Source organism: Saccopteryx bilineata, chromosome 6 (genome assembly GCF_036850765.1).
Source record: "Saccopteryx bilineata isolate mSacBil1 chromosome 6, mSacBil1_pri_phased_curated, whole genome shotgun sequence".
In the NCBI taxonomy this organism is placed as follows: domain Eukaryota; kingdom Metazoa; phylum Chordata; class Mammalia; order Chiroptera; family Emballonuridae; genus Saccopteryx; species Saccopteryx bilineata.
Window position 1 is genome coordinate 48501886 of NC_089495.1, and position 14260 is coordinate 48516145.

General features: G+C 42.1%; 1 protein-coding gene and 1 non-coding gene across 3 annotated transcripts in view; both read left to right on the forward strand.

The window, feature by feature from the left end:
- Nucleotides 1–14260, forward strand: part of TMTC4 (transmembrane O-mannosyltransferase targeting cadherins 4) — an 86170-nt gene that overhangs the window by 3352 nt on the left and 68558 nt on the right. For both annotated transcript variants that reach the window (XM_066235933.1, XM_066235934.1), the window contains exons 2-4: nucleotides 1777–1992; nucleotides 6340–6455; nucleotides 7600–7816. In XM_066235933.1, coding sequence (XP_066092030.1) covers nucleotides 1831–1992; nucleotides 6340–6455; nucleotides 7600–7816 — 495 coding nt within the window. In that variant the 5' untranslated portion in view covers nucleotides 1777–1830. The remainder of the gene's footprint in view (nucleotides 1–1776; nucleotides 1993–6339; nucleotides 6456–7599; nucleotides 7817–14260) is intronic.
- Nucleotides 6682–6784, forward strand: LOC136309765 (U6 spliceosomal RNA). The gene has a single exon (XR_010726411.1). It is a non-coding gene; the product is annotated as a U6 spliceosomal RNA (small nuclear RNA).

Sequence of the window (14260 nt, forward strand, 5' to 3'; positions counted from 1 at the left end):
ATTTTGGATATTAAGCCCTTATCAGAGCTGTCGCTTGCAAATATCTCCCATTTAATTGGCTGCCTATTTGTTTTCAGTTTCTTTTGCTGTGCAGGAGTTTTTTAGTTTGATATAGTCCCACTTATTTATTTTTGCCTTCACTTCTCTTGCCTTTGGGGTCAAATTCATAAATTGTTCTCTAAGGCCGAAGTCCATGAATTTAGTATGGATGTTTTCTTCAATGTAATTTATTGTTTCAGATCTTATGTTTAGGTCTTTGATCCATTTTGAATTAATTTTTGTGCATGGGGACAGACTGTAGTCAAGTTTTATTCTTTTGCATGTGGCTTTCCAGTTTTCCCAGCACCATTTATTCCGCTTTGCACTGTGTATAAGTACCGCGCACTAACCAATTGTGCCACTGGAGCTTGTTTTCAGCACTGTTTATTGAAGAGGCTTTCTATTCTTCATTGTGTATTTTTGGCTCCTTTGTTGAAGATGATTTGCCCATATATATGTGGGTTATTTTCCTGGGCTCTTGAATCTGTTCAATTGGTCCATATGCCTGTTTTTCTGTAAGGCAGTGTGTTTCTAAGCACTTTAGACACATGTCTTGTTTAACCATCTTGACAACCATGTAAGGTCAGCATAGTTATTGTCCCCACTTTAGAGATGAGGAAAATGAGGTCCCAGGAGGTTAAGTAACTTGTCCAGAGTTACACAGGATTGGAACTCAAGCAGTTTGACCCAAACATGATTCTGGTAAATCTGAAGAAATCACCTATTCAGCATCTGATGGAAATGGGGACAGATAGAATGTCATTTGGGGAAGTAGTTTGATATTAATTTGGGTGGATTCCAAAGCAGGAAGTTCTTACTGCTAGGAAGTTACTGTCCTTTGTAGAGTAGCATGGGAAGTGGGCTCTGAGAGGACAGGTGACATGCACAAGGCCACAGAACTGAGTGGCAAGGCTGAGACAGAAATTTCTGGCTTTAATATTTTACCTGTTTGAAAGAAAAGTTAAAAATAAGCGTATATTTTTAACTTGACTCTCATAGATATTGAAGGTCATATTCTCACCTAGAATAACTTCCCCTTATTTTCAGATACAGCTCAGTCATTTCTGGAATAAGATATTGTCCCAAACCTGTCAGCCTGAAACATTCCCTCCTTCCTGTCATCTGGGTGTGAACGAACCACTGACCTGGCCCTCAGTCATGTGCCCAGCCTCTTTATCTCTGTTACTCCCCTGCCCCAAATTTTCATTTACCCAGCATGAGTGTCTTGAGTTTTCAGAATCACACTCATGTTTCATACCACTTGCCCCAGTCAAGTACAGTGTACTAATACTGAACAATGAATGTTTCTTGATTTTTCTTGATTGGATGCAGGAAGCTGGGTTTTTTAATTTATTTATTTTTAGCTTTTTAGACTGGTTTCAGGGCTATAAATAGTGATTTCCATTATGGGGCTGATAAATATAGGAGTCCATTAAATCAGTGTTTCTCAAGGATAATCCAGCGTTAGAAACCCAAGCATTTCCAGTTTAGTAGACTGCAGCTGGGCCCAGGAGAGTTTGTACGTGTCCCAGGTGACTTCCCTGCTCACTAGAGTTTGAAAATCACAACTTAAAGTTTTCAGTGAGTGCATCCTCAAAAATCACAGCATAAATGACTGCCTAACTTTTATTCACTCAAGGTAAATATGTCCACTGCAGAAACATTTCTAACAATGCAGTGATGAATAATTACATCATGCTATTTTATTTATTTATTTATTTATTTATTTATCTGCAGATTTCTAACCATCATAATGCTGGAGCCAGAGGTTGACAGAGTGCAGTTCTCAGAATGGCCGAGTTGGAGGCTGATTTGGATCACATCATTCCATCCTCTGTTCTTCCTCCTTTCTGGGCTAAGTTAGTGGTGGGATTGGTTTCTCTTGTGTGTTTCGCACGTAGCTATGATGGAGATTTTGTGTTCGATGACTCTGAAGCCATTGTCAACAATAAGGTTTGTATCTTAATTCCTTTCTGAAAAACGTATGTTAACCACTTGCCTTCGTCTCAGTAATAATCTACGTTTGTGTTGGATTACTTTCTATTAAATTAGCATGAAGCATTTTCATGGGCCACAGTTGGACTCCAGCCAGTTGGACTCTAAATTTCCCATCTCTTTTAGATAGTGTCTTCTCGATGTAGGGCCCTTGTTATTGCAGGGCCACCACCACCCCTCCCGCCCTGCCTCAGGTTTTACCCTCCCCGTGACGCTATGTGATGTGAGGCTCCGGGCCACACAGGTTAGAGACACCATTATTCTTAGATTTCAAGGCAAGGGTGTTGCAGGGCATCGCAGACTTCTCAGGTTTTATGATGAATCTCCAGAACTCTAGGCCAAAAGGAAAGAAAGGAGGGAGGAAGGGAGGGAGGGAGGGAGGAAAGAAAAGAAAAGAGAAGAGAAGAGAAGAGAAGAGAAGAGAAGAGAAGAGAAGAAAAGAAAAGAGAAATCTTACATCTTGCGGTGATGGACGAATCTGATCATCCAGCAAAAGGTACAGACTCAGCAGCAGGCAGTGAGCTGGCTTCTTTGTCCTCCCTGATAGCATCAGGACAGCCTGCTGACAGCGGCTGGAGCACAGGGAGCGATGCAGTTCCTGCTCATTTTGTGTCCGGGGACTCAAATTTGCAGGATCTGCAAAATCCCAGCCACTTTTGCTCACTAGTAGATGCTACATTGGTTCGGGGAAAATAATTCTCTTTCACTTGCTAACTAGAGATGAGGAAGAAGAAATAAGTCTGTGGGAAGGGAAGAAAAAGATTTAAGGGTGCTTAAAGAAAATCAGAAAGTTGGAGGCAGAGAGGGCTCAGAAGAGAAAGACCAGGGAAACAGCACAGAAACCTGTGCCATTCTGGTTACTAAGCATTTAGTGTGTGTGCCTTAACCAATGAAGAGAGTTTGAAGGAATATACTAGTTTCTCTAGTAGATGCAATTATAGCAACTCTTTGTAACACTGTTTAATGTCTTAAATTTTTGAAGTCATGCATTCTACTAAATGAGGGAAAAGCTGTTTTCACATTGAAATATCGATAAACGGAAGCGAGAGAGATGACTGTTCTGCAGATATTTTATTTGTAATGCATCACAACTGATTTTCTCTATTTTGATGGCACAAAGTACAGCATTGTTGGTACTTGTTTTAATTCCAGTTGTTCATTTATAATTTTTCTCAAGTTCACACAGCAGTTATTTCAGATGTTTCTATTTCGTTCTTTATAAAACCAGGCTTAAAAGAAAAAGAAGTTTGTAGCTCTAAGCAACTGTGTCACATTTGTAGCTTAAATTGCTTTTCTAACAAGAATTCCAGGATATGACTTTACTTTTAAAATTTTACTCTTAATTTTATTGAGAATTTCTTGACTCTTCCACTGTTGTTAAGTGGAAGTTGTATAAAGTATTACCTCAGAACCCATGTGGAAGAGCTTCGGTTAGCAAGGCGGGGGACGGCGCGAGCTCCATTGTGCGCGAGACGCCCTGGTGTGTGGGTAGAACTCTTTCCTTCTGTGTGGGGCAAGGCGGATGAAGCCCTGTGGTGCCTCTACTGCACGCTGTCTTGGCAGTGTTTTCCGGAGCATCACACTGGGCCCCTTTGTTAACTGGCCGGCTCTCCCTGTTTTCTTCCCTGTTTAATGAAAGGCACGCCTCCCTTCACTGGCACGGCGCCAACGGTAATGTGAAACAGGCTGTTACTAGGGTTTATTGGTGTTAAAGACTGTTTTCCAGATGCATCCTTGTAGTGTCGAGCGGCCTTCTTTCACTGAGATGATGGTTTTCTTTGGGACATGGAGTTAGCGGGAATTTCAGACATAATACATCTTTCTCATAAATCAGTATGAGGACAGATTGACCTATCTTTCTGTAGCACGTCCTGCTCCCTGTAGGCTACACCTAATCAAATATTTAGAGCTTTGTTGGTGTTTATTTTCTGTTCAAACAGAAGAAAGGATCTTCCTCTTTCCCCCTTCACAGCTGAACAGGTACTTCTGGGACAATACAAAAGAAAGTAGACTTCCAATTTTGTAACTGAGTGAACTCGGTTAACGGGTGGACTACAGGACCTTCAGGAAGTAGCTAACCGACTCCCAGAAGGTGTCGGTTTGCTCAAGGCTTCTGAAGCTGATACCCAGTAGAAGAGAAACGCACCTTCGGAGCGATGTACCTCTTGCCTCCTCCCTGTGAGTCAGCAAGCACTTACGTAGTTAGGACTCACTGAACTCCAGCGTGTGACATGGATGCTGGTTGCTCTCCTGGGCCAGCCATGATTCAATAGCGTCCTCCGTTTGGGGCATTCCCCATGTTCGGTTGTTATAAGCCTACAAGGATTGCCCAGTTTAGATACAGACATAGACATAGGCTCTCCTATTGAGAGCATCACCTGTTGCAGTGAGTAGTCATGCAGAGAGGCAGGGTCCAGAGGCAGCCGGGCAGCCTCAGCAAGATGCCTGGTGGTGTGCTTTGTGGGTGTGCTTTTGGCTACACAGCCCTGAACCTGGTTTTCCAACCCACCTGGGAGTGAGTGAGCCTTGCACTCTCCTTTAAAGCGTTTGTTTTGCTTAAGTTAATCAGAGTTGATTTTGGTTACTGCAACAAAGACTTGACTGATATACCATGTGGTGCTCAGTCCATCATACTTTCCAGTCCCTAAAACATTCCTGTTTAATTATGCTTTAAAGAGAAAATTAACATTCAGTTTTGTTACTCCAAGGTAACAAAACTCCTTGTTAACACAGTTTAAACAATCTAGTTTCATATTTAAATGTAAAAAAAAAAAAGATGCATTTTTAAGCATCTGTAGTACAGTACCAAATTAAATTATCTTAGTAGTAAGATAGGTATAGTTTTTTTACTACTTAATGATTTTTTGTGTGTGTGACAGAGAGAGAGGGGGACAGATAGGGACAGACAGACAGAAAGGGAGAGAGATGAGAAGCATCAATTCTTCATTGCGGCACCTTAGTTCATTAATTACTTTCCCATATGTGCCTTGACTGGGGGACTACAGCAGACCGAGTGACCCCTTGTTCAAGCCAGCAACCTTGAGCTCAAGCTGGTGAGCCTTGCTCAAACCAGATGAGCCCGCGCTCAAGCTGGCGAACTCAGGGTTTTGAACCTGGGTCCTCCGTGTCCCAGTCTGATGCTTTATCCACTGTGCCACTGCCTGGTAAGGCTGATCGGTTTTTGTTTTGTTTTGAGACAGAGTCTAACCCTGAACTTTATTGATTTTTTATTCTTTAGTAGAGGGCAGAGAGAAAGAGAGAAAGGGGGGAGAAGAAGCAGGAAGTATCAACTCCCATATGTGCCTAGACCAGGCAAGCCCAGGGTTTCAAAACAGCGACCTCAACATTCCAGGTCGATGCTTTTTCCACTGCTCCACCATAGGTCATTAAAATTTATGTGGAAGGTTTTTTTTTTCTTTAACATTACTATCTTCTTAGCTCATGATCAAAAATGGGAAACTTAAAAAATAATGCATTTATCCACTCATGTTTGAACTGGGATACGTCTGGTAAATTACCTTATGTGTTGGATATGAGAAAGGGTTATAATGATCTCATTTAGCTATATGGTCCACTCATTTATTCAGCATAGATTAAGCACCTTCCATGTCCTCCCAGCAAACAGAGAGATGTCCTGAGCCTCGTGGAACCCCAGGCTAGTAAAGCAAACAGATAATAGTTACATGTTTATACATTGCCAGTGTGCCAGGCACTGTGAGGATAGATGCAGGAGGCCCCAGGGCCCACAGAAGGGACATTGTGTCAGCTCAGGAAGGTTATAGCTCAATGTCTGAGGTACGAATGGCAGGAGGAGTTAAGTTGTCAAGAGTTGAAGGGTTACAGTCTGTGGAAACCTTAACATGTAAGCATTTGGGATGGATGGTGGCAGGAGCTATGTGGGGATCGGACGAACGCCCTTAGCAAGGTCATTGAGTCCAAGACAGGAGTCTTCAGAGTTTTGTGGGGGCCAGAGAACCCTGGACTGTGGCATACATGTCAAGACATCAGCTTTGTCTTGGAAGGGGAGGGAGCTGTTGCATTGTTTTAAGTGGGGGTGGGAGGGAGTGATTCAATTAGCATTTTGGAAAGATCAATGTGGAGAACACATCAGAGCACAGTAGACCTGCTTGGAGGCCTGCCTGTGTCCTAGGTGAGTGAGGATGGTGGCTCGACCAAGGACTGGGGGAAGGGAGGGAGAACAGAGGCATGAGGAGCTTTATAGAAGAGGACGTGGTAAGGGCTTAGCGATGGGGTGAGGAATCATGACTCCTTCGTCCAGAATGGCCTCTGGTTGTGTTCCTGCAGGACCTTCGAGCAGAAACGCCCCTCAGGGACCTGTGGCATCATGACTTCTGGGGCAGTAGACTGAGCAGCAACACCAGCCACAAGTCCTACCGACCTCTCACCGTCCTGACTTTCAGGTGAGGTATGACAGTGTGGGCTGCGTGGGAGGATCACCCAAGGTCTGTGCATTAGAAGGTTGTATGTGACAAGGTTTCCAGGGTCTGTGAGTCAAGTCAGGGGTTCCTAAGGAAGCATAAACCACTCACCTATGTGGGTCTCCAAGAAGTACATGCTAATTTCCCATATTAGGAGTTAAGTCACAGGAACACAGAGAACCTGCATGCAGTAACTGTGTTGCAGGGCTTGCTCTGGCAGTCAAGACGCTGAAAGTGGAACAATACAGAGGAGATTAGCATGGCCCCTCTTCAAGGATGGCAGGCCAGCTGGTGAAGGGTTCTGTTTTATACAGTTCATGAGGGTTGGACCCCTTGGTGGTTAATATCCAGGAAATAATATGAGTCAAGAAAATGTGTGGCCAAAACGAAACTCATTTTTTTCACTCTTAAGAAAAAAGGCTTAAATCTTCCTACCATTACCAAGTCAAGAGGACAAAACAAAATGAAATTTAAAAAAGTCTAGCACCCTACCCTATTAACTAGGGAGCTGTTTGCATTAAATAGATTTATTCACTACACAGAGTTTAGTGAATTTATAGCTGTTTCTTGGATACAGTAAATACTTGTGTAGAGGTCTCTCAAAGAGGCCTGGAAATGATTAATTGGAGCCAGTGATAATTGAAAAGCAGTTCGTAGTAAGAATCTCTGACAATGAGAAAATGGTTCATTGTTCAGAAGACTGGTAGACAAAGTATAAAATGCTTTTTTTTTTTTTTTTTTTTGGATAAGCAAGTTACGTGACTATCTTATAGCCAAGCCCCTGTGGGACAGGCATGAGTAATATCTGATTTATTTCTTTGAAACGCAGTCTTGCCTCTTTTTGCTTAAAAATTTGTCCAGCTTTCCTTTGGCTTTCCCTCTCCAAGTATTTTCTGCCCACTCCTCTGAGAGCCCTATTATCCATTTCCCCCTCTACAGTTAATTATGGTCCTACCTTCTCTTCAGTCTTCTTGTGACATTATTTATCTTGGTGTTATTTTACCTAGTTGCACAAGGTCTTTCCTCCTTTTAATATTTTTACTCACCAGCCTTTTCCTTTAGATGGTTTGCATTTTATTTCACCTGCTTCTGCAAACCTGGTGTGAGTGCCCTTCATTTGCTACAGGATTAACTACTATTTGTCGGGAGGCTTCCACCCCGTGAGCTTCCACATGGTCAACATCCTCCTGCATGGTGGCATCTCTGTTCTCCTGGTGGATGTCTTCTCGGTGCTGTTTGGTGGCCTGCAGTACACCAGTAAAGGCCGGAGGTTAAACCTGGCCCCCAGATCGTCACTGCTGGCCGCACTACTGTTTGCTGTGCATCCGGTGCACACTGAATGTGTAAGTATCACTTGCTCATGGCATCTGCACTTGTGTAAGGTTAGGAAGTCATCCCTGTGTTGGTTTGTTTCCTTAAACAGTCTTCCTTTAAAATCTCATAGATGTGATTCTGGTTGGTTGGCTCCATGGTAGAGCGTCGGCCCAGCATGTGGAAGTCCCAGGTTCGATTCCTGGTCAGGGCACACAGGGGAAGTACCCATCTGCTTCTCCACCGTTTCCCCTCTCCTTTCTCTCTATCTCTCCCTTCCCCTCCTGCAGCCAAGGCTCCATTGGAGCAAAGTAGACATGGGCGCTGAGGATGGCTCCATGGCCTCTGCCTCAGGCGCTAGAGTGACTCCAATTGCAGAATGGCCCAGATGGGCAGAGCCCCCTAGTGGGCATGCCCGGTGGATCCCAGTCGGGTTCATGCAGAGTCTGTTTCTCTGCCTCCCTACTTCTCACTTCAGAAAAATACAGAAAAAAAAAATCTCATAGAACTGTAGAAAGTAGACGGAAGCCCTGCCAGACATTTGAAACAATTGTATGTAAGTCTAACAAATCTCTCTTATAGAAAAATGCAGAGTCCCATTTTGATGAAAACTTTATAATGGCAGAATGCTATGACCTCCAGTGATACTACTATAAAGGTAAACATGTTGAATGTTGCCTGGCTTTGGGGTCTACAAGCCAGAAGCTAAGATTACCTTCCTTCAGTGAAGAGTCTGATGCTCAGCTTTCCCATATTAGCTGAATGATTTATAATTTGCAAAATACTTCCTCCTACTATCGTGATTGTCACAAAAACTTTGTGGGATCAAGCCCTGGCCGGTTGGCTCAGTGGTAGAGCATCTGCCTGGCGTGCGGAAGTCCCGGGTTTGATTCCCGGCTAGGGCACACAGGAGAGGCGCCCATCTGCTTCTCCACCCCTCCCCCTCTCCTTCCTCTCTGTCTCTCTCTTCCCCTCCCGCAGCTGAGGCTCCACTGGAGCAAAGATGGCCCGGGCACTGGGGATGGCTCTATGGCCTTTGCCTCAGGCACTAGAGTGGCTCTGGTCACAGCAGAGCGACACCCCAGATGGGCAGAGCATCGCCCCCTGATGGGCGTGCCGGGTGGATCCGGCATGCGGGAGTCTGTCTGACTGCCTCCTCGTTTCCAGCTTCAGAAAAACACAAAAAAAACCACAAAACTGTGTGGGATCAGATGGGGTGACATAACAATTTCACTTTACAGAAGAAGAACTGGCCTGTGAGGACAAGTAAAGGACTTAGCCCAGGGAAGGCATGCATGTAGCTGGTGGCTGCAGGAACAGAGCTTAGACTGTTGTCCAAGGTCTGTGCCCAGGCGGTACCTGCATACTTGGAGTTGACCTGGGATGTGGGTCCCCAGGTCCTACCGAGGAATCATTCATGAATTCTGCCCACCTTCCTTCTCCTCCTCATCTTTGCTCCCTGGATTATTCTTCTCCCCTTGACGGACACAGCCCAGGTGGTTTGGCAGCTCCTCAGTGGGGCCTGACCTGCTGCTCTGTGGGCCGTGCCTGTATTCCACTGAGCTGCTGCTGAATATATTTGGTACAGACTCTTTGAGGGGCTTTTCAGGAGCCACGCTCCCCTCACCTCCATGGGAACCCTTTGAAAATGTAGATCACCATGTGTGCTGAGGTAAACGGTTTGCTTTTAGTCATTCATTCTGTGCACATGAAATACCTTGGATAAAATATATATACTACATGTGCTTTATTACTTACTTCTCCACAGTGGATTTCTGCATCTCATATGTATTTAACTACTGCCCCGTTAACCAATTGTATTGAGCGTCTTGTTAAATTCCAAGATATTGAGCAGAATTCCTACCTTTAGCATCTGATTTTTATTAATTTTATTGAACTACCTGCTCTTTAGTATTAAAAGGATTGTGGAATTGTTTTTGTAATGTTTTTCTAATATCTTACTACTTTAAAACTTTAAAGGAATTCTCATAATTTTTTACTTCATCAAATTCAGAGGACTTAAGATATTGACAAGCTGGGAACTGCTATAAGCTATAGATAGATAGATAGATAGATAGATAGATAGATAGATAGATAGATAGATAGATAATAGATAGATCTATATATATTTGTAATCAAATTAGAATTTGTTTCTGTGTGAGTTCTTTATGGTCTAAATGTTTGTTGTGACTCAGAAATAGTATACACGTAATAAATATAGATATAATGTGTACAAAATGATTATACAGGGTGTGGCAAAGGTAGATTTGTAGTTGTGAGTAAGCAAAACACAAGAGTTTATTGTATTATTTATTAATTATTGTATAATTTTCCATATAACTGTAAACCTACTTTTGCCCCACCCTGCATATAATGATATTCTTTATAGCAGGAGATTAAATAAGTAAATTGTTTCATCACTGTACAGTAAATAAGTAAGAACTTTATGTGCACCAGTAAGGGGAAAATCTCTAGGATATTTTGTTAAGTTAAAGCCAAAAACAAAAACATAGGGCAGAATAACATATAAAATGTGCTGCTGTTTATACAAAAATAAATATTTGATATGCTGTTTAATATGTTCAGGCTCTCTCTTGTAAGATATACAAGAGTAATAACTGGTTATATCTGAAGGAAACTTGAAGTCTGGGGTCAAAGATGAATGGAGACTTATTTTTCACTGTGTACCATTTTGTGCCTTTTGAATTTTGTTCCATATACACGTATAACCTATTAAAAATAACATTTTTACTAAATAATCAAGCAAACAAAAAAAAAGAAAGAAATAGTATACACATTAGTCAGAAATAAGGGAATTTCTGGCAAAAGTACTGATTTACCGTTTTGGTCCTTATCTCATTTTGTGTGACCTTAAATGCAAAATGAAATATTGGAATTCATTTTTGTAAACTTCTGATTTAAAATATTGAGAAGTTAGTTTATAGAAAGGTTGAAATACCAACAAGTATACCTGGATGTGCCCACACACGTATGTTCACACGCCTCAGAAAAATATAACCTGGGAACATGTCACCACCAAAATTTTACATTTGAGATATTTATAAATAAGCCAAGAGAAGTCTAGCTCTAAGAGAAAAGGGAATAGCTGAAAAATATTCTTAATCTCTTCCACCTTCCATTTCATGAAAGCCATTCAGACTCATATTGCAAGGAAAAGTGATGGGTGATTAAAAGTTAGCATTCCTCAACCAGATAATCTGGATATTCGCCTTCCGTTGTTTTGACCAGTAGTCGATCTTCAGTTTCCTCTTATCTACACCTCCCTGTTATTTTCTCCTCTGCATTTAACTCAGCTTTCAAAGTGAGCATAAAGCAGGACTATCCAAGGAACCTGATGGAAGGATTGCTCCTCAGAGTTTCCCAGGCCAGGACCGAGGAAGCAACCCTGGGCGTCAGCTCAGGACAATGGCACATCTTGGGGGGAAATTTGTTCTGAACCCCTTGAAAATTCTAATATGAGTGTTTCAGGTTATTTGTAAGGAAAAAATCATCGTTGTAAAGAACTTTGCCTGAAAATACATATTATGCAAATATCAGAAAAGAAGAATAAAATCTCTTTGTACTCATGCCCATTGCCCAGTTAGATGTGGTGCCTTTTACAATCTTTTCTATCCAATCTCTTTAACTACCATGCCGAAAATTTATTGGAAGGACTTTATATTTTTTTTACTTTAAGTTAAGACGTTTGCCATCGCTTTTAAAAGTTATTTTTCTTTACGTCAGACAATGTAATGTTCATTGCTTAAAACTTGGTAGTATCTTTACGAGTTAGCCAAAGGAAGAATATTTGTTTTAAAGATAAGTTTATGATGTTTAAAGTTAATTTTAGTATAAGTCTTTAACTGCACTTAGGTAAGAAGTGGTTGGCAGTTTTGGCCCTTATTCCTGTATTTATCCAAAACCATTTCTCTCCCCTTCACTCATTTCAAGGAACCTTTTTCTCTGACCACACCCAGTTCCCCCTGACCTCCGTGATCTAAGGACTCCTTTGGACAAGCTTCTCTGGGTTGGCTTCGCTTACTTTACTTGCCCTCGGGGTTTAGGGTTCCATGCCATCTCAGGCCCTGTTGTTAGCCACAGCTAGTAGATGCTTCCTTTCTCTGTTGCCATCTGGTTGGGCAGCCCACAGGACCAGCTGCTCCATCCCTCACTCACCAAGCTGTGGAGACCATACCTGCCTCATCCTGAGTGGCTGTGTCCTTTTTCCATTCCTTTCTGCTCCTGCTGCTCGTGTTTAAAGCAGCATTCTTCAGGATTCATTCAGGTAACTTACAGTGAGCCAGAACCTAGTGTGTGCTCTATTCAGTTTCACTGTGGTCCTGATTTTACTGTGTCTCTGATTGAGTGCGTTACAGGCCAGAGTGTTCAAGAATTCTCATTATGTATTCAGTTCAGTCATGAAGTAATTGCCCTGTGTAACCCTGCAATATACTGGCATACTCATTCCAGACCAGTTAATTTGTTTGTTCTTGGCTTCCTTCTTGGATGTGGGGGGCATTCACAGGTTGGATTCACCTGCTTTTTTAGTCTTCTCGGAGATTGTGGGACACATTGGGTTTCCATGTGCACCTGCATCAGGAATTCATGATCAGAATGTATAATTGCCCTCACTGTTTCATATCTAACCCGTGTAGCAGGAAAACTACTAAAAGACTTTCTTTATTGCTATTGCTTATACACACCCTTGGGATTCATATATATAGTGATTTTCATATTTAATGTATGTTCTTCTATTTCCATTTACAGAATAGTCTTTATGCCATGGCCGGGTGGTTCAATGGATAGAGCATCGTCCCAGTACACTGAGGTTGCGAGTTTGATCCCTGGTCATAGCATGTACGAAAAGCAATGAGTGCACAACTAAGTGAGACAACAGAATGGAACAATGAGTTGATGCTTCTCTCTCTCTCTCTCCCTCTCCTCTCCTCTCTTTTCTTCTCTTTCTCTCTCTCAAATCAATGGAAAATATTTTAAAAATGAATAGTCTTCATTCTGTATTTCATATATCATATATGCCCTTTGAAAAAAGGTGAACTTGACTGACCTGTGGCAGTGCAGTGGATGGGACATCAACCTGGAATGCTGAGGTCTCTGGTTTGAAACTCTGGGCTTGCCTGGTCAAAGTACATATGAAAAGCAACTACTATGAGTTGATGCTTCCTGCTCCTCCCCTGTCCCCTTTCTCTCTCTCTCCTATCTCTAAAATCAATAAATAAAATCTTATTAAAAAAAAAAAAAGAAAAGAGCCTGACTAGACAGTGGCACAGTGGATAGTGTTGGACTGGGACGCAGAGGACCCAGGTTCAAGACCACTAGGTCACCAGCTTGAGCGTGGGCTCATCTGGTTTGAGCAAAGCTCACCAGCTTGAGCCCAAGGTCACTGGATCGAGCAAGGGGTCACTCGATCTGCTGTAGCCCCCCGGTCAAGGCACATATGAGAAAGCAATCAATGAACAACTAAGGTGCTGCAACAAAGAATTGATGCTTCTCATCTCTCTCCCTTCCTGTCTGTCCCTATCTCTCTCTCTCTGACTCTCTCTGTCTCTGTCACACACACACAAAAAAAGAAAGGTGAACTTACCAGCCATTATATTAAAGTGATACCTTAGGATTCACAGTAAAACATTGCTGAGTGCTAGTTAGTAAAGAAGGTCACATAAACTAGCCCAACACTCCTGAGTAGAATTCTGCATCTTTCATTGCTATAAGATGTTTGGAGAACAATTATTGGAGTAATCAGCCTGAAAGAAATAAAACACTTTTCATATTGCTTCATTGTCACTAATATGAAGAAGGGAAGGACAGGCATCAGCTATAGAAAATGAGGGTAGAAATGGTAGTTTTTTTTATTGTTTTCGTCTTACTTATCAATCACTTTTGAAGCATTCTGCTTTCCAGGTTAACCCACTGAATCGGTTTTGGTCTGAAGGGAGGAAAAGAGGGCAGAGGCAGCTTTGCACAATTATTTCTGTCTTTGTTATGTGCCTGATGACTTTAAACACTTATTTTCCACTTTCCCTTCATGTTTTCAATTAAATTTTCTTTTTTAAATATCATGCTCTTTAAGCTAATATTTTCCAATTGATAATCCAGTTTGGGGACATCAGAAGCATAGGTCTCTGCAGCTCTTGGGGAGGCTTTCCCTGCACCAGTGCATCACTGACTGTCCAGCCCACAGAACAGCCATCAGTAGGTTCAAAGCAATCCAACTTCCTCTTAGAAACGGTTAACTCATTGATACGTGAAGACACATGTAGCCCCATGTTCATTGCAGCACTGTTCACAGTGGCCAAGACATGGAAACAACCAAAAAGCCCTTCAATAGAAGACTGGATAAAGAAGATGTGGCACATATACACTATGGAATACTACTCAGCCATAAGAAATGATGATATCAGATCATTTACAGCAAAATGGTGGGATCTTGATAACATTATAAGGAGTGAAATAAGTAA